Below are 25,359 nucleotides of genomic sequence, written 5' to 3' on the forward strand. Positions count from 1 at the left end.
TGCAAAAATACTATGACATACACAAATCCCACATCCTCTGCCTGACTTCATGACATCAGGGCCAAATGTGAGCGAAAACAACAGGGATCCAAATCACTGAAACAATGATCCATCCAACACCACCGTTTCATTACACAACACGTCACTTACTCACTTTTATAGTGAAATTGTGCTGTTTTCAAAGCTGAGAAACCGTTTTAAAAGAATTCATTCCAAATGGGAGGAAATGCATTTTTTTAACATGTTTTTTTTATTCAAAGTATTTTTACTATTTGACATTACAGCCATAAAGCCAACAACTACAGACAAAAAATACATAACTTATTATTTCACATGATGGATTTTTTTGTTGTCGTTTTGTTTTCTATAAAATGTCCAATCAGCATCAATACTGGCTGCATCTTTCTTCTTAAATTGGCTTCGATCCTAAATACACTAGAGTCTAATACTGTATATATATTTTTTAATGCATACACTTCATTGTTTGTGTTTTTTTTTTTCATTTCCAGCACAATACAAATGTGAAAACATCAGAAAAAATAGAGCTCTTCTCTTTTCTCCTCAGCAAAGGAATAATTCACAATCAGTTACGTAAAACAAACCACGATAGCATGTAAAAGATTTCAAACAAAAAAGAAAATACAATTTTCAAATACAACAAAAAATAACACTACTTAAATCTGTCTGGTACATAAAAATCTACAAAGAGTGTCTGCAGTGAAAATTTCGGCTAAACGGGGAATGATAATGATTGTTTTGAGCTTTCAAAAATGCAAGTAAACAATAAATACAAACAATGTGCTTCATCCCTATAGACATATTTACACAAGTCTTTGGCTTATGGTCATCGTCTGCTACCGAAAAACAAAAGAACACATAATAAGCCAGCCATTTAGTGCGGAACGCAGTCTTCTCGAGCCAAAGTTACACGCTCTCCATCAGTGGATAAACATGTTTGCTCTTTCCTTTCGAAACAATGTCCATTTACACGAGTACTACTATATATGTTTATTAACAGGAACAGTGATAGACACAAAGAAATAAAGAGTGTCTTCGGCATGCAACAGCTCGGGCTTAGTGTTTCAAATGGCTGCACAAAAAAAAATAGAAAAATAAAAAATGTTTATATATATATATATATATAAAAAAAAAAAAACATGACCTCGACCAGGTGGCCGGCACTTGAATTTCGTGAAAGTCAACACAGATCCACAAATGGAGACATTTACACGCCACTCGCACTCCGTGTCACATGTAAAGTAAACCGAGTGTGCGCTGCTCCAGAAACAAACACATGAGTCCGTATGAGATGACGTCTCCATTACGACGTCTCGATGTACTCCAGAGCCAGATCATAGCAAAAGCGATACTGCTCCTGCAGAGCGAGAGGGAAAAAATGAGCTTCACTCTTAAGCAAAACAACAAAGGTCCAGATTGTGGCAATGATGAACTTTAAGTAGAGCTTAGGACAAGTACTGGCAGACTCTCTGAAGAGCTGCAGAGGATGTGGTGAAGCTGTGTGAGCCGCACCATTTGAAATATCGAGCCCTGATATACATCCGATGGAGACTCTCTTCTTTGCGCTAAACGGCCAACTAACACACATATGTGAATTTTAGTATTCAATAAATAAGGAAGGATAAAAATAATATAGATTTCTTTTTTTTTTTTTTTTTAAATTAGCTTTATAAAAATGTGGGCTTTATATGATGATTTTTGGCTTACATTGTATTAGACTGTTATTCAGTAATATGTTTACATTTTTATTTGCATTTACTGTGAATGTTTAGTGCTTGACTTGATTCCCCCCCCCCATCAGTATTTTTTGCTGTTTCCAATAAAATATCTCAGCATCCTTAAAACAGGATAAACTGACTTGAGATGCTGTGTTTTCAGAGAATGTACCTTAAATGCAGTTTATTTCTCTCAGCTCACACAGCATTATATTGTACATTTTACTACAACGTTTCTCAAGTAAATGTATCTTGTTTTAAGGATGATGAGATATTCAACAAGACAAAAATACAATGTTACACTATATTTTAGTACTGAGTGACATGATTTTCATGTTCATGTTGTTTGTTTAGGGTTAGTTACTCATAATTGTGCATAATTTACTGTTATTACTATACTACATGTAACTATGATTGAGTGATTTGCTCTGCCGTGCAGAGTGCAGATGTTGGTGCACGAGGTGCCGTTCATACCGGGCTGTCCACCATATTGGGCTTGCTGTTCCTCAGACTCTTCACAGCATGAAAGACGTCAACAACGTTCTGGCGCTTTATCATTTCACACACAATACTGATGGCACAGAACATCCCACTGCGGCCGCCTCCGTTCCTACAGAGATGAAGAGAGATGAAGAGATACATGTGTGAAATGAGGTGCGTGTCTGCACTCCAGCACACTTTTCCACTGTAACAACTGTGTAAACGTCCTGTATCCAAACCGACATCACACACATGAGAAGCCCTGCTCAAGAGCTATGCTTTTTTCCTACTACTAACACCTTATGGGTTTGCTCACCGGGGTTTCCCTTATGAAAAAGAAGTGAGCTTCATTTTATCAAAAGTGCATTTGTAGTGTACTTCAAATCTTAAAAGTACATTTTAAAAAATGTACTTGCATATAATATTATATTTATTAACTAAAAAAGGCCACTTAAGTGTATTTAAAAAGAGACATGACTATTTTTCAGACTTAAGTAACTTTTAAAAAGTGCACTTTGTAATGATGTAAAATTAAGAGTTTTACTTTAAATAACATTATAAGTCATGTTGTAATAATATTTTGTCATGCCATTGTTTTGATGTGTAAACTAACATACCAAAGCACATGCAAAGTACTGGATTCAAATTAACTCCACTGTATTATTTGATATTACATTTGTAGCTAATATATTTAAAAAATATCTTTAACTCTTAAATGCACTAAATTGCAACTTCATTGCAAATGTGTAATTAAAACAAATAAAACAAATGACAAGTTTCAAGCAAAATTGAAACTAAAAATGATCTAAAATATAATTAAAGTATATTTTAGTTTATCATAAATGTTTGTAAGTACATTCAGCAGTAAAACTTGAATAATATATTAAGACAAATAATTATGAAATTACATATGAAGATGCACTACATTTACAACTCCTTGAGTGGATCTGAAAGCACTCTAAAGTTTAGCTAATTGTATTTAATATAAATTTAAACTGTAATACATTTTCATTCATTTTTTTGCAAGTGTTCTTTTAAATGTATGCTGTACAGTGGTTAATGATGCTAGTTCACCTACAAAACGAAACGAAACAAAAAAAAAAAAAAAACCCACAATCTTCAAAATACCTCTTTTGTGGTCAACAGAAGAAATAAATTCATACAGTTTTGGAACAGCTTGATGGTGAGTCAGTGACAACAGAGTTTTTATATTTGGTGAACTACCCCTTTAAAATTTAAGCCACTATCATATCAACATTGTTTTATGTGTCAAAGTTAATTTTACTCATACAGCATAAACAATTTAAGCATAAAGCATAAATCATTTTATTCATGCTTCAACAAATTTACCTGATATATAAAAGGACAAGTAATAGTTTTTTTTTTCTGATGTGTGGGTGTGAGTAAATCTGTTATCAGTGAGAGCAGTATGAGAGTAAATATTTCTTCACAGGCAATACATTGACAGGAAATACGGAAGATATATTAGAGGAAGCTATGAGTAGACTTTGTGGTCTGACTTTTTGTCCATTCACACGTAATACTGAAGCTACTGATTAATAATACAGTACAAAATAGCTGCTTTTGTTCACTGTAGATCTACTCACAGGCAGTGTATAATAGTGCGACCATCGCCTTCCTCGCATTCCTCCTGCCATTTGTCCACCTGGAGGATCAGTTTGAGGAATGAGCGCTTGGAGGCAGGGACTTCCCTATGACCCGCCCATCCCAGGTACTGGAACTGACGGACCATCAGGTAACCTTCCTGGGGCTTAGGACACACACACACACGTCAATGTAACAATGCACTGCATTGATGTATGTACTCTGCACTTTGTTGCATTGGCAAAATAATCAATGGGTTTCAGGACATGTGGAAAAACTCACCCGGGTCAGGTTGCATATCCTGAAAAGACGACTAATGACATCACAGTCCATAGAGCAGGATATGCAGTCCACCTGTACAGGGCCGTATCTTAGCATCCCCTCCTCCGGCCAGTACTGAGGACAACCCTGTGCACACCGATTACACACGGATCAAACACATGTAGGAGTCACTGACAGTAACCCTGGTGTTGCATTAATGAAATAGTTTAACCAAAAATGAAAATGTGCTGGAAATGTATTCCCCCTCAAGTTGTAGATGAGTTTGTATCATCTCATCATCAGATTTGGAGAAATGTGTCATTCCATCACTTGCTCACCAATGGATCCTCTGTAGACAATGGGTGCCGTCAGAATGAGAGTCCAAAGAGCTGATAAAAACATCACAATAATCCACTAGTAAACCAGTCCATCAGTTAACATCTTGAGAAGAGAAATGCTGCGTGTTTGTAAGAAACAAATCCATCATTAAGATGTTTTACCTTTAAACCATCATTTACAAATCAGTAATACATAATATAGCTTCCTCCAGTGAAAAGCTACGCTGTGTGAATCAGGAGAGAAATATGCACAGATCAAGCAACAGTTTAAAGCTAAAAACACCTTAATGACAGATTTGCTACTTACAAACACGCAACATTTCATCTTACAAGACATTAACTGGATTACTTGTGGATTATTGTGATGTTTTTTATCAGCTGTATAGACTCTCATTCTGACGGCACCCATTCACAGCAGAGGATCCATTGGTGAGCAAGTGATGTAATGCTATATTTCTCCAAATCTGATGAAGAAACAAGTTCATCTGCATCTTGGATGGCCTGAGAGTAAGTAAATGTTCAGCAAAATTCATTTTTGGGTGAACTATTCCTTCAAACACACCAAAGAAATGCTCAGTTTGGCTGAACATAAACAAATTGTTTTTGACTTCACCTGATCTTTCATGTGCTCTGATTCCTCAAATATACATTGCATGAACACATGAACATACATGAACATTTTATAAGCACTTTAGCTTTAATCTCACCTGAGCCAAGTCGATCTCGTTGAGCATGACGATGGAGGTGCATCCATAATCATACACCAGCCTCCAGAAGTCCTTGACGGTGTTGGGTAACGGATGCTGGGTCACAATGAACGCGGCCGGCTGCCTGTAGCTCTGCACAACATAGAACATAATGTACTTCCAGCAAACACTCTGCTTTGTGACACTTACGCACAACAAAGACGAAGATGGGACGTTTTTCAAGATGGCCAATGTGTGAATGTGTATGATCATGCAAGGACCACAGTGAGCGTCATGAGAGAATGATATAAACGTGTGTCGTTTCCTGTGTGTGCGTGTCTTTGTCGATGTGTCAGTGTGACAAATGTACATCTCTGTAAGTGATTAAATGCATTCATTTTTCTCTGCATGCTGTAGCAAACCCAGTATAGAGAGGTTGAATGGAAAGTGCTGACATACCACTAAAGCCACGAAACAAATCCAGTCTAACAGAGGCAGAACTGAATCAGAAATTACCTGGTATTCTTCTGACGGCTTGGTTAAAAAAAGTCCAAGAGTTTGTGAAGCGTACGAGGAAGCGATTTAAAATTACCCTCTAAAATCACAACTTTTTGAGTTCAGCTGTCAAACTAGCTGATTCTGGCTGTGCCATCACCATCTCCCAGGGTCAGAGGTCATCAGCTGTGATCTACAGATCTGTTTTGGAATGTCACTGACTGAACGCACTCTCAGATATACAGAAGATTGTGCACACTGAAAAACAGTGCACTACATTAGATAGACACGAGCTAATTCACTACAGTACTTACACAAACAGCCATGACAAATGAAGCACTAGGAGATGGATGCACTGTAACTCACAGATCAATCTAGAAACTAAACAACTGCATTCTCAAATTAGAAACTGAAAATTCACACGTCCTCATGTCATTCCAAACCTATTCGGCTTGCTCTCTTCTGTGGAAGACAAAAGAAGATTCGGAGCAATCTTTAATCTTTAAGTTTTCCATATTATGAAATCAGGCAGTGACCAAGAGCTGTGATGCTCAAAACACACTAAAACTAGTTCATACGACTCAAGCTGCAAGACGTCTGATGCCATATGGTAGCTTTGGGTGAGGAGCAGATTTGTATTGCAAGTCTTAAAGGATTAGTCCACCCAAAAATGAAAATTTATCAATTATTTTCTCACCCTCAAGGGATCCTAGATGTATATGACTTCCTTCTTTCAGACGAATGCAGTTTGAGTTTATTAAAAATTATTCTGGCTCCTTTAAGCTTTATAATGCATCATCAGTCTAAAACAAGTCCAATAAAGTGCATCCATCCATAATAAAAAGTGCCTCACACGGCTCCATGGTGTGAATAAAGGCCTCCTGTAGTGAATCGATGCGTTTTTGTAAGATAAATATCCACATTTAAAACGTAATATTCACGAATGCATGTGAGTCTTGCACAAACCAATGTTTGTTTACAGGAGCAAAGGAAGCAAAGTTTCCTGACTTTAGCAAAGGAAAACCAGTCTCCTCTTGGCTTATATCGAAATCCTCCGACATTTTACAAATCCTTGTTTTGTACTTCTAATTTGTGAGCGTTGTATTGTTTTGCTCTCTCCAATGTGTGTCCACGTTCGTTACTTCTGTTACGTCCTATGTCATCCGCCCAGAACTTATTTTGTGTACAACTGTTAGTGCAAGCTAGAATAAAGTTATTATTATGTTTTAAATATGGATATTTTTCTTATGGATGGATGCAATTTATTGGACTTGTTTTGGACTGATGAAGAGAAACACACACCCATTGCATTATAAGCATTATACACTGAAAGAGCCATAGTAATTTTTTTTATATAAGTCCGATTGCATTCGTCTGAAAGTCATATACATCTGGGATGCTTTGAGGGTGAGTAAATAATGGGCTAATTTTCATTTTTGGGTAACCCTTTAACTAACCCTTTAAGGTCCTTGCACACTAAATCCAAAATTTTCGTATGCGTTTTTTAGTATTCGTCAAAAATCGTCACGCACACAACGTCCCTGACGGTGGTTCTGAATTGTCAAAACACCTTTCAAAATGCTTGCTACGGATGCGAAAAACGCAAAAAATTAAACCTGATTCAAATTTTTTTATGACGGACAAAGCTTTTGGAGGCAGTGTGTAAACGTGATTGACACAATGTGAGGCTGTATTTATTTTTTAATGTGCAAAAGTTTTGGACTCAGTGTGCAGGGACCTTTATTTGTGCTTGCGTTCAGTTAAAAGTGCATATGGACTATTTTTATGGTGGTTTCTTGTCCTTTTTTGGGGCTTGACAGTAACTGGTCACCATTCACTTTTGTTGCATAAAAATGAACATCTCCAGATGTTTTCCACAGAACGATGGAGAGAAAAAACTATCCAGATTTTGAATGACTTGAGGGTGAGAAATGATGGCACACTGTTCAGTGTTTGGGTGAACTTGTCCTTTAATAAATGACAAAAATTAACACTTTAAAGCAAGAGATTCACACTTACACTTACCTCACCCTTTCCAATAATGTTACTAAAATAATTTGGACTTTATTATTTTTGAAAACCCAAATGAAAGAAAGTTCAATTTAGGGCCACATACAGCCATCAAGAAGAATTCATTAATTACACTACTGAAAAGAAGCTAATTGAATGCTTTATTAATTCAAGACAATGATCCACATTGACACTACCACCATGTTATGCCACTCATAATTGAGCAACTGGAATAGGTTTGAAAGTGGCCCACTCAAAGGACTTGCCACCTGGATTTGTCTCTAGCTTTCTGTAGCTCCGTTCCAAAATCCAATGAGAGATCTCACTGTCTACTACCTACACTGACAGCTGCGCACTAAAGCAGCATGGAAACTCACAAATGACTGTTCTGAGATGCTGCACATTGGCACACAAATAGTGCACAAGGGACTCGACTCAGTAGAGGTTGATGTTAGCACGTTGAATTAAGAATCCACAGCACAAACACTGGAGTAAAATAATTCAGTTTTTATTGCACTGAACTGTTGTTATTAATATGTAATAATACTACAACTTTTGGTAATACTTAAAGAAATGTATGTGTATTTAAAACAGACATTTCTCATTCATCAATTGTTTCTCTGAGCTCAGCACGATGACTTCTGGGACTGACTGATCTGATACACACAATGCTGACTAAATCTAGGCATCTCAGAAGGTGCAAAGTTAAATTGCCTATCTTTTGGCTGCCCTCAAATGTTGCTTCCGTCAGCAGCTCACTAGGTTTTGGAACAGAGCGTGTGTCTAACATAAAGGAGACGAGGAAAAGTGAGAGCGAGGAAGCCATACTTACATCCATGAGCGCTGCATTGATGTAGTTACTGCTCTCTCCGTCGATGGTGATGAGGAAGGGCAGGCAGCGGTCAGGAGGGAGGTTGTCCATAAAGCGGTTCTTGTCGTGATTTCGAGGAAGGAGTGCAATGCTGCAATCTTCAGGCTGAGGCTGAGGGGTCACTGAGTTCAGCGTCTGGGCAGGAAAGAGGAAAAAAGCAGGTGAGGGCTAATTCTGCTAAGAATGGAAGTCAGATCTTTTGTTGTTAATGTCAAAGCTAAGCGTCCAGTTAAACTGTACGGTCTGTCATTTGGCAGAAACTAGTCAAACGAAGTGATCGTCAACATAAAAAGGTTGCGTTACATGCTTGCATCTTCAAATGCATGAATAAAATGATGCAAGAATACAAGTATACAAAACTTTATGAGAATACATTAATTACAGTGTTTTGTGCTGTAAATTATTCCCTACCAAGAACACAGAACCACCAAGAGATGTTTAGAAACCAAACACTGAATGATGCTTCAGCTCATAGCAATATTAATAAAATCATGTTTGATTTGTTTACTTTTGAGTTATTTATTTATTTATTTATTTGTGTTGGGTCTCCACTTGATGTCCATGCAAAATCTGGGTGTTGAAGGAAAGCCAGTAGAAAAGTAAAGCAATAAATAAGAAGAAAGAGAATTTGTTAGGTACCTGGAATTCGTCTTTGAGGTGGGAGGAATTGCTCTGAGAATCGATGCGGATCATGTCGTAGTACGCGGCTTTGAACTCGCACACGGGAATCGCCGTCTCGCCACACAGACATGCCTCCAGGATGGCATCGTGGATGAAAATGTACTGCTCCTGGGAGCCAGAGGAAACCAGGGGTTGTATGTTGTCAGTGCACATGCTTTCATTTTTGACAACCTTATTAGTTTGCCTGACATGTAGATGATGGAATTACATGTGTAGAATGAACTCTGAATTTATACATCATAGCAGCAAGGCAGATACTACAGCATGGCTGACTGCTTTTCTGTTGTTGTTGCTGTAAATATTGCAGAAATGCAACAGTGGCCCTTAGTGGTCAGAACTGAGGTTTCATTCCTCTAGATGTTTTATAGAGGTCAATGCAGCTACACTGCAGACCTTTGAACATGCATTTTCAGATACTGGCAGTAACAGCAAAATTGGTAATTTTTTTTTTTTTTTGTATACCTAATTAAATGAAAACGTGCAACCTTGGAAGCCAAAACAAAATATTAACATTATGAATTATATAACCAGTGGTGTTTTAAAAATACATTTAGTAGGGGATCATAATTTAAACACACCTCAGTCTGAACCATGTTGATTCGTCTGGAGCGCAGAGCTTTGACGCAGTTGTAGATGTCCACCACCCCCTCTCTCTCTGCCATGTCCAACATGATGTCAATCACGATGTAACATCCTGTCCGGCCGGCTCCCGCACTGACGCGAACGGAACAGGGAGAAAAATCATCATCTGTCTTGTATCTATTTCATCACTGCTTAAACAATGCACGGCGAGAGGCAAGAGCATGTGACTGTGAGCAGTGGCTCACAGTTTTCTAAACGCTACTCTTTTAAACATCAGACCTCTTCTTAAAGTTTTATTATGTACAAAAAAATAGGGTCTCAAGACATTTTTTTGGATTAAGAACAAAACATTTGTGACAGGGTGCTCAAAAAACTGAGTGTGACTGCAGTAACACTGGTGCTGTAAAGGAGATACAGTTAAAGATACAGTTAATTTATGTAAACTGTCTGAAGCAGTGGTTTTCTCCTGTGTATGAAATTTCCAAAGCACTTTTTTTTTTTTAAATACAATAATGTGTACATCCTCTTAAATGTGAAATAAGTTGTATTAAAATCTAGTTTACTTCAATTTCTTTACCTTAATGTCTGTTAAAATTATATCTGTATTTTAAAACATTAAACACTTGTTCTACACATATAACTAAAAAAGTTTATTTGATTATTTAGTATCGAGTAGTGCTGTCATAACACCAGTAAAATTTCCCAATTCTTTGCACTGTTTTTGATACAGAATTTCTAAGTGTGTTAGTCAATTATTAATGCTAATAAAAAGTACAGCAAGCAATATTTTCAGAATACGTACACACTGCTTTAAATTCAAGTGAAAAATATTAAAATAAAGAACATAGAAATACATCACGTGATAGAGCAAAGACTGTTTTTATTATTATTAGTTAGCCATCACTGATTGGTTTTCTTTTTCTTCTTTCTTCATTATTCTTTCAAGAATTATGCATTATATAATTTGACACACATTTTTTTTTTTTTTTCTTGTCTGTTGCTACAGTTATCTTTGTCAATCATTGCAATCCGCGTTCGAAACAGACCTTTGCTGTCTGACTGAACTGCGACATAATGCCACGACAACAAAGATAGTAGCAATCAAAGACTGTTAACCAGTTGAAAGGAAAAGAAAGCTGCATCATGGGATTGCTCTTTTTTTGTTTGCGTGCAGCAATGCAGATGAGACCACATCCTGTTCTTGGGGCATGAACGACAAGCAACGTGGTAATGTAAAATGGTAAAATTGTTTCTGCCAGATGTGTTAAATGGGCTGAGAATCAGAAGTACAAAGAATCATGCAAACTGCTGTGACTGACCAACAATGTCAGATGTGGACGCTGGTAGACTGAAGTGTGAGCATGACAAAATAACAGAACCAACCACAAGACCATTTGCATTTGCATATGAGCTGTGGTAAGACCCTAAGAACAGGAAATGATGGTATAAACAAATGACAATGCATTCTACTCCACAACACAAGAATAGATCTCAGCAGAAACGGACCTCCAGAGTCAACTATGCACTGCTTAAGAGAAGTGGATAGAAAATGTCAAGCTGTTGATCTGTGGTTTCTTCTGATGCTGTACTGATGCATTAAAAGAACAGTTCACCGTTGCTGAAAATGCACTCCCCCTCAGGCCATCCCAAATGTAGATGAGTTTGTTTCTTCATCAGATTTGGAGAAACGCAGCATTGCATCACTTGTCAAACAACAATAATGGATCAACAATGGATCCTTTGCAGTGAATGGAATCACAACAATCCACAAGAAAACACTCATTTTGACGGCACCCATTTACTGCATAAGATCCAAGAGTACATTTCCATTTTCATTTTTTTTAAATCTGAAAATAATTCTGAAATCAGAAAATCGTCTTGTCTTCAAACCCGTACAAGGCAATTACGATGTTTCATTAGCAATGTATTTCAGTGGCCACATTTACACATAAAAACCGTTTCATTTTCTCTCATTCACACATGCAACGTCTTTCCGTTTTTCTGCAAATTACACTGCAAATTGTCTTTAAATACTACAGCAGGTTACATAAATGTTTAAATGACCTCTACATTTCCAGCGCAAAGGCTGTATGTGTGAAGGTGTTGATGCAATGCAGTACCTGCAGTGGACGACGATAGGCCCAGCGGTGGGAGGGTTAGACATCTTAACTCGTCGGATAAATGACAACAGTCCCGTTGCGTGATATGGTACTCCATGATCGGGCCAGCCAGTGAAATGAAACTGCTTTACCTCTCGCACCTCATTAAACCCCCTCTGTGAAAATAAGGACGAATATTCACGAAACATCTGAGCACCTAAAAAATATACTGGCCCCAAAAGGTATCTGGACATTTAAGGTCACACTAATGGCAATATACCACTGCAAGTGTGGAGAAAGATGCAAAAGTGCATTTTACAAACAAAACATTTGTTTTGTTTGTTCAACCCCATTTAAAAAAGGGGCTGAAATACTACAACAACAGATGCAGTGTTGAACATGAAGACAGTCAGTGTTGTTCAACTTTATGTATGTTTGTGGTTTGTGGACAGGGTGGTGAATTTGAGGAAGAACTGACTTAATACATTCACTGACAATCACCAAATAATTGTTTTAAAAGCATATGTATGCGCAAAAGTGACGCTAATGAAAAGAAAAGATCCTGCAGCATTTGACACACGCAGATACAGACTCTTCATCTAATGAAGTCACACATTTATAACTGTGACCTAAGTGTTTAAAAGTGTCCAAATACTTTGTGTGGCCACTGTATATGGAGTTCATGAAGAAATTAAACACATGTGACCCCAGACCACAAGACCAGTCATAAGGGTGATTTTTTGAAATTGAGATTTATACATCTTCTGAAACTAAATAAATAAGCTTTCCATTGATGTAATTGTTAGAATAGGACAATATTTGGCCGAGATACAACTATTTGCAAAATATTTATCAAAATATTCAGAAAATCGCTTTTAAAGTTGTCCAAATGCAGTTCTTAGCAATGCATATTACTAATCAAAAATTAAGCTTTGACATAATTACAGTAGGAAATTTACAAAATATCTTCATGGAACATGATCTTTACTTAATATCCTAATGATTTTTGGCATAAAAGGAAAATCAATCATTTTGACCCATACAATGTATTTTTGGCTATTGCTACAAATATACCCGTGCTACTTAAGACTGGTTTTGTGGGTTTCATATTTCCTTCAGGGCTACAGAATATTAGTAACAGTTGCCATATTTGACAAAAGGTTTAAACAATAAACTTTAAACATGTTCAAAACATCTCACCCTCTCCAGAGTGAAAGTCCTGACAACGTATTCTGCGAGTGGCTCGACCTCCACAAATGTCACTTTGAAATCTCCATAAACTTCAGCATCATCGGGCCAGTACTTATAGCATTTCACCTACAGGAGGATGAGACCAATCAAACGTAAAATACAGAGGCAATCACATGCACTCTAATGCAACTTCTTGCATGTTTATTAAAAACAACTAATTGAATAACTTAAATACAGTACATATCAAGTGATGCAAAGCTAACACAGATGCATCCTGATTCACAGCAGTCTAATTTATGGATTAAATCTTAAAGTTGAACATTTGTTTAAATCCTTTAAGATGCGAGTCCTATGATATTGTGATATAAAGACTGCTGTGAAATCATTTCAAATGCTCTCACCTGTGCATAAGGATATATTTAAACAAAACATCCACAACATGCACAACTGTACAAAATGCATACATAAACATGCTTCAACCCTTTGAGAAGTGTTACAAAAGTTTGTTAGTATTTCTTTCTTGATTTTAAGGGTGAAACATGACCTGTTCCTGACAGGCTTTGTACGATTCACCCATTTTTGTCACTTATCATCACAATACGATCTGGTGGCCTGGATTACTAGTCCTCGTTCACTCTTCAAAAGGTTTTTGCAGGCAGGGGCCTTCAGGTCACATCACAGAGCACAAAACCACACAACGGCCCCTCAGCAGGCAGAATAGTGACATACCCGGCCCACCTCCACTAGGTTGGTTACCATGACGATACAGGCTGATTGCTCTTGCCAGATCATCCTCCAGAAGTCGTACACCGTCTCATGGACAGGGCCTGTGGGAAAGACAAAACTTCAGCTGTATTTCTCGAAATGTTTTTGTTCGATATCAATCATAATTTCAGTTATCACATCGTAGAAAAAAAAAACTGACAGATTTTGCATGATATGTTTTCTGATAAATAATGTTGAATGTTTTGATGGTATATAACATTTGTATCATTACCCTAGTAAAAAAGTAATGGATTTAAAATGCATTTATTTTATACTAAGTATATTTTCAAGTCTATTAACATATTTACTGACATATTGCTCAAGACGTACTGATATAAAAATACTGAATCTCACTATCGTTGAGGATTGTATGATCTTTAAATAATATCGGTCTTTAAATGCAAAATACTTTAGCACAGTCAAATATACTGAAGTATATCTTTAGTTGGACTTCAGCACTACTTTCGCACAATTAAAGTGCATTAAGTACAAAATTAGTTGTTCCAATTTTGCAGACTTTAAGAATACAATTGCAGGGTATTTTTATCAAGTACATAATATGTAAATGTATTTGCAGTATACTTAGCATGAAATAAATGTATTTTAACTACATATTAGTATATTTATTTTTCACTAGTGTAGCAAGTCCATGCACTGTAATCTGGAGGATATTATTCTGGATCGTTTACTGTAAAAGTGGTGACCTGAATTTATTACTTTAAAGATATATTTCTAAATGATTTAACCCATATAAAGTAGTTTTGGTGGTATAAATTAAAATATGTCAGTTGATACAGCATTTTTTTTTTTTTTGACTTAAAACTAGTTCTTGTAGATGTTCACATTTTTTAGGTTGCCATTTTTTTCATTGCTTGCGCATTTGTTGTTACACAAATGTTTTCGGTGAATTGCAGCCAAGTGAAAAATAAATAAAATTTATAAACAAAAAAGCATGAAATCAATCTATTTTAAATACAAAGTATACCACAAATACATTTACATCTTATCTACTTGAAAAAATACCTTGCAACTGTACTTTTAGCATACTAATCTGGTATATTTAAAGTCTGCTAAATTGGAACAGCTAATTTTGCACTTGCACTTTATTTGTGAGAAAGTAGTGCTGAAGTCCAACAAAGGATATACTGGAGTTTATTTGATTGTGCTAAACTGGAACTACTGCAAATATACTTTAAGTATGCTTTAAATAATATCAGTCTTTAAATGCAAAATATTAAAGATCATACAATCCTCATCAACAGTGACATTAAAACATATTTTAAGCTTAATACTAAGAAATGTGCATTGTGCACAAGTAGTACTCCAAATAAAGTTTAATTACAATTTTTATATCAGTAGGTCTCGAGAAATGTCAGTAACTATGTTAATAGACTTAAACTATACTTAGTATAAAATAAATGCATTTTAAATCTATTACTTTAACTAGTTTACATGTAAACATCTGTCAGTTTTTGTTCTTGGCAACAAATCAAAGATGAATTATTTAACAATCCTCATTTACCTTGAGTTGCAATGTAATGGCTGGGCCTTTGATATCCCTGCAAAAGCAACAAAAATAAGGATTTTGTTGAAGGCAGCAAACAATTCAAATCTGAGAGTACTTCATTTAAAATGGGCTATGCAAAACTGGTTTCGTTTTGAGACTTGTATTCTCAACACACACACCACGATTTCTACAAATCAAACACACACTCTGCAGGGAGACCCGACATCAAATCCCCCCTCCCACGAAAACTAAAACACACGACACCAAAATCATGAGCGTTAACTGAAACACAGGCCAGGGATGTTAACATGCATGACGTCCACGCACGGGCAAAGCAGATGAGCTGCAGCATGAGGAAGAGCGACAGAATGGAGCTGGGCGTGTGTCTGCGCAAGCGGCTCCATGCAGGTGAGCTTCAGGGCATGGAAAGGTGAGACAGGGAGGGGAAGTGTGTTCGAATGTGCCTACAGTGATACTTACATCCCTGTACAGCCAAATCTACCGCCCCAAAATCAACCGCATAAGAGTGAGAGAGAGCACAACAATGTCAGTGAGTCAGCAAGCACCTCCAACAAGGAAGAAAAGAAAGCTGTAAATTGTGTATAGTTGAGACAAAGGCATGCATAAAAGACCTCACATACGAGGGAGGGAGAGACGTTTCTCACACGTTCGCCAATGGAGGAGGAGGCGGCATCGCCACTTACATCAATGTAGTTGGCATTTATGTAGTCGGAGGACGGGTCGTCTTCCATTGGCTGCAGGATCACTCGAGAATGATCGTCTACAGCGCGACACACGGCAAACAGAGCAGATTCAGGACAAAAACACTCTGGGCTCTACTGTTCTGTTGGCATGATGCTGACTGTGCGCTTAATTGATAGTGAGCTGTGAAACAGCTCTTACATTGCATGAAAACTGGTCATATTTCACCTCAAAATCATTTGGAAGAAATGCATCTAGCAAAAGTGAATTAATGTAAAATACTGAGAATTTGGGGGGAAATGTGTTAAATTTATTTTTTTTTATGTGCACAATATGATGTCTTGAGATGTTGGGGTGAAATATGACTTGTTCTTGATGATCATCCTTAAACCACCAGTACATGATGGTTTTCTAAAGAACAGAACAAATGTTCTCCAAAAGGTGATTTAAAGGAGAAGTTCACTTCCAGAACAAAAAATTACAGATAATGTACTCTCCCCTTTGTCATCCAAGATGTTCATGTCTTTCTTTCTTCAGTCGTAAAGAAATTATGTTACTTGAAAAAAACATTTCAGGAATGCTCTCCGTATAGCGGACTTCTATGGTGCCCCCAAGTTTGAACTTCCAAAATGTAGTTTAAATGCAGCTTCAAAGGACTCTAAATGATCCAGCCCGAGGAAGAAGGGTATTATCTAGTGAAACGATCAGTTATTTTCTAAACAAATTGACAATTTATATACTTCTTTACCTCAAATGCTCGTCTTGTCTCGTCTCTGCAATGTGCATGCGTAGTCTGTGTAATCCGGGTCAGTACAGTTAGGGTACGTCGAAAAACTCTCAGCACGTTTTCTTCAAAAACATCCTACTTCGCTGTTCTACTGTTTTTTTTTACTGTTTTTTTTTGCATACTACTTGGTACCTCTGCAGCGATGTAGGAAAATTTTAAAAATGGGGAAGGAAATGAGAGGGAGGTTTTCAACATACCCTAACTGTATTGACCTGGAAAAAAACAGAGAAGACGAGAATTTGAAGTTTAAAAGTATATAAATTGTCAATTTTCACTAGATAAGGCTGGGATCATTTCAAGCAATTTGAAGCTGCATTTAAACTACATTTTGAAAGTTCAAATTACCATAGAGGGGGCACCATAGAAGTCCACTATACAGAGAAAATTCCTGAAATGTTTTCCTTAAAGAAACATAATTTCTTATCGACTGAAGAAAGAAAGACATAAACATCTTGGATGACAAAGGGGTGAGTACATTATCTGTAAATTTTTGTTCTGGAAGTGAACTTCTCCTTTAATGACTACAAAACCATCTAAAGCAGAGTGTATATTAACAAGATATTAAGTGCAGTAGAGAATATCCTACACTCTTACATGCAATGATGTTCCCGTATCGATTCTTCGTTCGATTTTGCTCTTTCTTTGCTGCATCCCAGGAAGCAGACTGACCCTCAAAGAAGCTCTAGAGAGAAACAGAGAATGAATTACAACACAGCCAAGAGGAGTTTAAATAAATCAATATCCTAATTTACTCATATTTTCATCATATTTGACAACATCAGCACAACACAGTAGTTTTAATTTGCTCTGTGTGCATGAAAATACATGTAAATTTGATCACTGAACAGTTAAGGAAGCATCAGGCGCTCTCAGCAGCCGAAAACAAAACAAATTTTCTGCATCTGGCACATAAACTCAACTGATCAGATTGTGGTTTCACAAAATAAACCGCCAACACTCTTCCTCTGTAACCAGCAAACTGATGACTGCAAAACACGTGTGGGTATAATGCTCTGAAGGCGGGGTTTCAACGGTTTCTTGGAGAAGTGTGACATTAAAAAAATAGTTCACACAAATGTATCATTTCATCACTTAGTCACCAATGGATTCTCTGCAGTGAATGGGTGCCATCAAAATGAGAGTCCAAACAGCTGATAAAAACATCACAATAATCCACACCACTCCAGTCCATCAATTAACATCTTGTGAAGCCAAAAAGTGTAAAACTTGATCTGTGCATATTTCTCTCCTGATTCAGAGATGACTTCTTTACTGGTGGAAGCATTATTATGGATTATGAACTTATATTTGAAGTTAAAAAACAATCTGAAGTTAAAAATGTCTTACAAACACATTTTTTGGCTTAACTGATGAACTGGAGTGATGTAGATTACTTGTGTCAGCTGTTTGGACTCTCATTCTGACGGCACCCATTTACTGTGGAGGATCAACTGGGATGCAATGCTACATTTCTCCAAATCTGATGAAGAAACAAACTCATCTGCATCTTGAAGGACCTGAGGGTGAGTACATTTTCAGCAAATTTTCATTTTTGAAAATGTTGAACTTTTCCTTTAAAATGTTTTCATAGTCCATCTGAACAATGGAAGACAAGGGTCGTTTCAGGAAATCTGTGTGAAAGCGATCTTTATTGTTTCCAGTTAACATCACTTAAGAGTTTGTCTGCATATTACACGTTCTCACAGTCATCGGTCTGTGTGTACATGCACTAGGGTGACAGCTTTGACTGTTGTTTTTTAGCGTGTCATGAGAGCGGCGCGTTTGCAGCCTAACCTCATACTCCTCCTTGAAGCCGTAACTGTCGGAGGTCTTCATCAGATTGATGTGCTGCAGCAGGTCGGCCACCCGTATGGCAGGATGGAGCTGTCCGGTCTGATAGGGCGACTCTGTGCCCTCGCAGTGGTACCGCGGGATGTCCAGCAGTCTGCTGTTCTCGGCCGCTGCTGTGTGGTTCTCATCTGAGAAAGGGGTCGGGAAAGATTTATTGGAACGCACACTACAGGCTTTGGACAAACCTTTGTACATGCTAAGCTCAAAGGACTCGACACACACACGCAAAACCTCACAAATGCATATATAATCCCAGAGTTGTGCACTCTGAACAGGACAGAGGCGTTTCTTCACACACACTTACCAGTTATAGGCACTTATGGGGCAGCGGGAAAGAAAAGAGTTGTTTAGTTCAGCGTCAGCTCAAACACACGGGCTCTGTAGTACAGCTGATGGGGTGATATGGACTAAACATATACAGAACACAGCTACAGGACACTAAGACGAGGGGGAGCACAAACAAAGCCACCTTCTACATCACATCCAGACAGTTAGATTTGCTAAGGCACTTCAAATTTCACTTTAGCTGTAGTTTTTTTGTGGAGGTGTAAAAGCCACACCGATATATATATTTAGACACATAAGCTGGACCACAAAAGATACCTCTGAATATTATCAAATGCACAGGAATCGCAACCACAGGAAACGATTTATAAGCAACCCCCATCGATTCTCGAGAACAAAGACGAGTGCACATATTAGTGTTGCTTCTACACAGCGTTGGCCTACATCTTGACAGAGCCACTTGTAAAGGTAGACTTTGATAATCAGACGTTATTCGGTCACAGTTTATGAGGGACTGTAACTTGTCTTCATCGCAGATGTCAGAAAGACGCAGCTGTTTGGATCAAGTGTTGTCCTCTACACTTCAGCACTGTCTCTGCCAGAGCCGTGGCCTAAAGGGATGTTTTAATACCCCACCATCATCATCATCATCATCACACCACTGTAAAAAAAAAAAAATGCCTTTCTTTCTAGCTTGTTCTGTCATGTTAGCTTTATGTTAGCATCTGACACTGTTAACCCAGATGACTGGAGTTATATTAGGTTTACATGTAAGCTGTCAGTTCAGTTTCGGCATCATCCCACAAGCTCCGGGAACACTCATAATGTCATGTGGGTGTGTGTATGAAGAGGCTTTGTTAAAACACACAAATTAGTGCTTCTCAGTTGATTCTGCTTTCAGATTTTACATTAAGCATCTGGTAGTCCTTAAAATGTTTAATTAATGTGAATCTTTTAATGATAAATTTTAGCATACTTCTAAAAAGACTAATGTACTTATTACGGAAATAATATACCTTAAAAGAAAATATATGCAAACTGAAAGTACTGTAATGTTTTCAGATACTTAACACTTAATGCTTAATGCATGTTCATTTAAACTGAATGAAAAAGGAATTTAAATTTTAAATTTATGTTAAATGCAATTAGTTGAACTTTAGAGTGTTTGTGAACCACTTAATTAGGACTTCAGTGCATCTTCATTTGTAATTTCATAATTATTATTATCTTTGGTATATGGTTAAAGTGTTACTGCTGAGCATTTTTGACAAACTAAAATATACTTTACTGTCAATGTCATTTCTATTGAAGCTTGTATATCATTTGTATTTTAGATGTACTTGTAACTGCACATTTGTAATAATGAAGTTGCAGTTCAGTACATTTAAAATGTTAAATATATATTTTTAAAAATAAATTACCTTTAAAATATAAAAAAGAAAAATAATTAAAATTCTAATAAAGTACTAAAATGTATCTAAACTGGTACATTTAAAGTCTGCTAAATTTAAACAACTAATTTTGTACTTGATGTACTTTAATTGTGAAGAAGTAGTGTTCAGTCTAACTAAAGGTATACTTAAGTATATCTGATTGTGCTAAAGTGAAACTATTGCAAGTATACTTTAGGTACACTTTAAAAATGTTGCATTTAAAGACCAGTATTATTTAAGGTCATACAATCCTCATCAGTAGTGACATTAAAAAATTTTTTAGGCTTAATATTTAAAAAAATGTGCACTGTGCACAAGTAGTACTCCAAATAAAGTTCAATTTATATCAGTAAGTCTTAAGTGACATGTCAGCAAATGTTAATAGAATTAAACTATACTTAGAATAAAAGAAATGCATTTTAAATCTAGTACTTTTTACATTATTACGATGTGCACCTTTTAAAAGTTACTGTGTTAACAAACATAGTCAGTAGTTATTCCTGCTGTCCGTGACCCATCAGACCTGCAACTCTTTTTCTGGATCACAACCCACCAGAAACATTGTGATACAGAGTAGATAATGTGTGTGTTTACTTTAGATGACCAAAAGTCCTAAAAGCCTCCATAAGTGATCTAAACTTGACACAACCTCTCTTTGGGGATATATGGTCTCAATAGCCTTATATAAAAACAATGGAAAACTACACTATGTCCTCGTTTAGCAAATGTGTGAGTCCACAGTAGCAGAAACACAGTACGTTTTCTTAGTGACACACACCGTCATCACCATTCGTCTCGCAAGACATTTGTAACATTCTGGGATTTGATTCTTCAAGCACAGTAGTTCTCGATCCGCTCCTACAGGCTCCCTGCGCTGCATGTTTTGGATGTGTCTGATAGAACTCGTCCATCGTAGAGTCCACCCACTGAACCGGCCACTTCAGTTTACAGTGCAATACAGGAGGAGCCGTGGAAATGATTGAGAAACCCTGTTCTATGTAACACAACAGGAACATGGTGGGGAGGGGGGCTACATGAGTGATGCATGCTGGGTAATGAAGGTTTTTATGTGCAGCAGGAGTACTCAGCTCAATTCAGTTCTCTACTGAAGAAAAACTCATGACTTGACATCAACTTATTGTGGGAGTAGTGTTTGGCTGGATAAATTAAAGATAACATGAAAGTGCACTTCAATTCTATAGCATAATGTATAAATTATGTAGGGAAGAGTTTGATTTTATTCATTGTGATTTGATTAGGTTGGTATATAATATTAGTTCATATGATTTTCCTTTTTGTTATGAGAAGGTGAATACATGTTTACGATATACATCATGAAATCTTTTTTCTTTTACTGTAACATGCATTGATTTAATATTAGCAAAGTAAGACCAAATGCCATATTAAAAGGAAGTAAACTGATTTCATGTTGCCTTTGAGCCATTGCACATGTTGAACTGAATTGCTCTGTTGAAACTCCAGTGATCCAGTCACAGACATGGGCACACCATACACTGAATCCTCACCTAATACAGCTGTTGGCACGAGAGGGTCATTAGGCACTGCAGAGAAACATGCAGAGTTATCATAAATAAAAACACTAAACAAATTCTCAAGAGCTGAGGATGTTCAGAAACTGAAATCAGTACGGGAGTCTTACTGCTGCGTCTGCACTTGAGATTTTACTCATGTTTCAACAGAAGTGCTCGAACGTGGGTGCGTTTTGCACGATCACGTAATATCAGGTCTGTACTAATAACTAACCTGGATGCTATGGAAATTGCAGAGGTGCACAAATCAGATTAAATGCACTTGCATTGGGTTGGGCATAAGAGAGAGGTAAATAATCTAAACTCCTGGTGTTATAGTGCAAAACGAAAATATTGTCATTACACGCACTGAACAGGCATCACTCTCTTCAGGCACGTTTTTACAATGTTTCCTCACACATATGAAGTGGAAGTTTCGAAATCCTCAGACAAGCTCGATATCATTCTACAATGTTCCATGTTGACAAAAGCCGAGGCCCGAAATATACTTTATTTTACACAAGCTGTTCTGGAGGAGTTGAGTACTCACAGCGGTTGCTGAAGTTGTGCGAGTCCATGAAGGTGACGGACATGGGCTCCTCAGCGTGCAGTGTGCTTTGGTCCGCATAACTGCGATCCATGGAGTTGACCATGTGCGTCATCTCCTGACGGGTGTTTCCGATGGCGTCCTTACGCTTCTTGGCGAGCTTCCTGATAACCCAATTAAAGAAAGAACCATTAAAGACCTATTGCTCCAGAAAACTGTATCACTGCACCCTTCACCCCACCCAAAACACCCACATTTAGGAATAAACAAAACACAGGAGAGAGAAGAAGGGATGATCCAATAGGAAAGCTTTAGTTTCATGATACAGGACAACTTTTACAGGAAACTTTTAGGAAATGCTTGCAAATTAGTGGATGAGATTCAGAGAAATAAAACCATGCCTGCTCAAATTGCTCTCTTTGTTACTGGAACATGTTATACTATCAAAAGAGATGCAACGTTGTTGTTAAAAATTACTTTTGGCATTCATGAGGGATCTTTGCTGTCTGTGCAGATCATTTTGTGATTGAAATTGTAATTCAAAATGTTTTAAAATGTGATCTTATTTTCTTTGTGTATATGCATTGGTAAAAATAGCTGTTGTATCTGTACTAACGTAATAAAACTGCAGAAAATAATGCTCTTAATCAGCATTTTTGCCTTGTTTTCATGAATGTAGAGCTGCAAGATAAAATGTAATATAAATGTGTTACAGTGCAATCAACCTGCAATCAAAAAAGATTAATGTGTCAAATCATTTTTTAGAGAAGATTACGACTGTCTGTTATTTTTTTTCTATTTCAAAAAAATATCACAAAAATATTTTACTTATTCTGTAAAATGTACATTCAGAATACAAACAGATTATTTGTACAAAACGACATATGTCTTATCTTATGCAATTTTGCTTCTTAAAACAAAAATGTGTAAAACAAGACTAAACACTGATCAAGACTTTTTTTGCAGTTAAGAGATTTTCCATGTCTGTGTCATTGTGGCAAATATAGAAGAAAATGGTTTTATCGAAACCAAAAATATATTCACTTTTCATGGTTTTACTTTTTATAAAAGTGACATGTCATGAAATGCAATGTGGAGTGTGAAAGATGATTTGTAATGCAAATGATCCTATTTATTACAAGATTTCGATGCTCTTTTCAAAAATAATAGATAAAAGCAGGAATATCTTGATATTCTGTAAAGAGGTTTTGTATAGATGTCACAGGAACTGTTGGAAAGCCATCAAAGCAGCGCTTGAGTCACCTGCTAGATAGTTTTAGCTGCAGACTAAAGGCCAACCCGGGGACACATGAAAAACACCCTCTTCACCAAATGAATGAACGGATGAGTATGTGAGGATGAGAGGTGGATGGAGACAAGGTGAGTAACTATTCCACACACACACACACACACACACACACACATGCACACACCCAAAACCAACCCCAAAAAAAAAAAAAAAAAAAAAAAAACAGACGAATAACAGACACAAGTGCAGCATTCTTTTTTCAAATAACACCGCTTGGATGCGACCGTCGCCGAGCATGTCCAAGAACTACTACAATGCAAAGGAACGTGATTGGTCAAAGCGATTTGTGTTTTCGCTTGAAAAAAGGATACTGCATCTTTAAAAGACTAACAGGACTAACCATAGACAGAGAGCAGGGAGCCCTGCATGTAAGTCACCCTTTTGCTTTTGCTTTGGTCTGAGCGTCTCTGTTACTTACAGGTAATATGAGTACGAATAGTAGCTCCTCCTGGCGAGCGAATGAGAAACAGCACAAACAGATGAAGAGATATTGGTGAGAGCAATGTGGGAATCAACCGTACCAACATAAGCAACAGATAACTAGTCAACAGCAGTTCTGATGGAAGCTTTTTTAGCCTGATCTCTTTCGCCCTCGTTGGTGGCACTCATCGAAACATGCACGTCTCGTACATTTGCGTGCAATCTGAAACCCTATTTACTTGACAGTCGTCTGGTAGAAGGAGGAAAAGAAACAAAACGAAATCAGAGCATGCAAAATCAAAATCTCTGGCTGCTCGATTTCATCATGCATTTCAGGCGCGCTGACTTGATAAATCACTGCAATAAATCTTCAAGCACAGATGATTGAAAAATATTAAAAAAGCCATTTTTAAAGAAAAGAAAAAAAGCACATATGCGGAGCACAACCAAAAAGGCACAAAGAAATAAAATAAAAATGCTGCAAATCAAATCGGTAAGCTGCTGACTTCCTGCAAAATAAGCAGCGTCAATGACCACTGTTTTAAAGATGCAGTATCTTCAGTTTGACCGGAAAACATTGGCAATCTATTGCTCAGTTGGAAAAGAGCCATTTATATTTACTGCTGTGTGTCGAGGTTCAGTATTTGCACATATTAATTCATTTTAACAGGATGGCGAAACACGCAAAAATGAAGACGCCACAAACTAAAGGTCCCACATTTGTGAAATGTGCTTAACGGTGCACTACACTCCACCTAAATAAAGTTTGGTTAGTAAAACAAAAAACGTTTTGTTTGAAATGATGTCTGTTTACATGAGACGAAGACTCAAATACTGCTCACTTTGTCTCAGAATAAAGTAATCGTGGGCAGATCCAGCCAGAAGCTTGCACCTTTGTGCGACGCTGTAGCCACAATAACAAGTGTCAGTTTAACACCCCGTGTTGTATTTCTTGTTTAGCAAAATGAATGAAAAATGACTTTGAGCACCTTCTAAGTACTACTGCACAGAATGAATGAAATATGGAGGAGGATGAAGAATCAGCCTAATGCTCTTGGGTCAGGGTGCTTTATCCCCCACAACACAAAATAAGTAACACTTTCTATGAAGCCCATATTTATAACACATTATAAGGATATTCTTAAGGCATTATAATGAATGCATAATGCATTATAAGAACCTTTTAATATAT

At 37.1% G+C, this 25,359-nt stretch overlaps 1 protein-coding gene across 14 annotated transcripts in view; it reads right to left on the reverse strand.

Moving 5' to 3' along the window:
* Positions 1 to 480: 480 nt before the first annotated feature.
* ptprk (protein tyrosine phosphatase receptor type K) overlaps positions 481 to 25,359 on the reverse strand; it is a 180,090-nt gene continuing 155,211 nt past the window's right edge. For 2 of the 14 annotated variants that reach the window (XM_051138280.1, XM_051138278.1), the window contains 19 exons: positions 24,166 to 24,195; positions 22,442 to 22,602; positions 21,889 to 21,924; positions 18,588 to 18,772; positions 17,388 to 17,475; positions 15,946 to 16,085; positions 15,785 to 15,802; positions 15,320 to 15,356; positions 13,762 to 13,859; positions 13,042 to 13,158; positions 11,863 to 12,017; positions 9,739 to 9,874; positions 9,119 to 9,268; positions 8,441 to 8,614; positions 5,125 to 5,256; positions 4,101 to 4,226; positions 3,821 to 3,984; positions 2,208 to 2,343; positions 481 to 1,375 (listed from right to left, as the gene is read on the reverse strand). In XM_051138280.1, the coding sequence (XP_050994237.1) occupies positions 1,322 to 1,375; positions 2,208 to 2,343; positions 3,821 to 3,984; positions 4,101 to 4,226; positions 5,125 to 5,256; positions 8,441 to 8,614; positions 9,119 to 9,268; positions 9,739 to 9,874; positions 11,863 to 12,017; positions 13,042 to 13,158; positions 13,762 to 13,859; positions 15,320 to 15,356; positions 15,785 to 15,802; positions 15,946 to 16,085; positions 17,388 to 17,475; positions 18,588 to 18,772; positions 21,889 to 21,924; positions 22,442 to 22,602; positions 24,166 to 24,195 (2,137 nt within the window). In that variant the 3' untranslated portion in view covers positions 481 to 1,321. The other 12 variants (XM_051138279.1, XM_051138284.1, XM_051138283.1 and 9 more) reach the window with 12 other exon arrangements.

Source organism: Labeo rohita, chromosome 20 (assembly GCF_022985175.1).
Source record: "Labeo rohita strain BAU-BD-2019 chromosome 20, IGBB_LRoh.1.0, whole genome shotgun sequence".
Classification (NCBI taxonomy): Eukaryota; Metazoa; Chordata; class Actinopteri; order Cypriniformes; family Cyprinidae; genus Labeo; species Labeo rohita.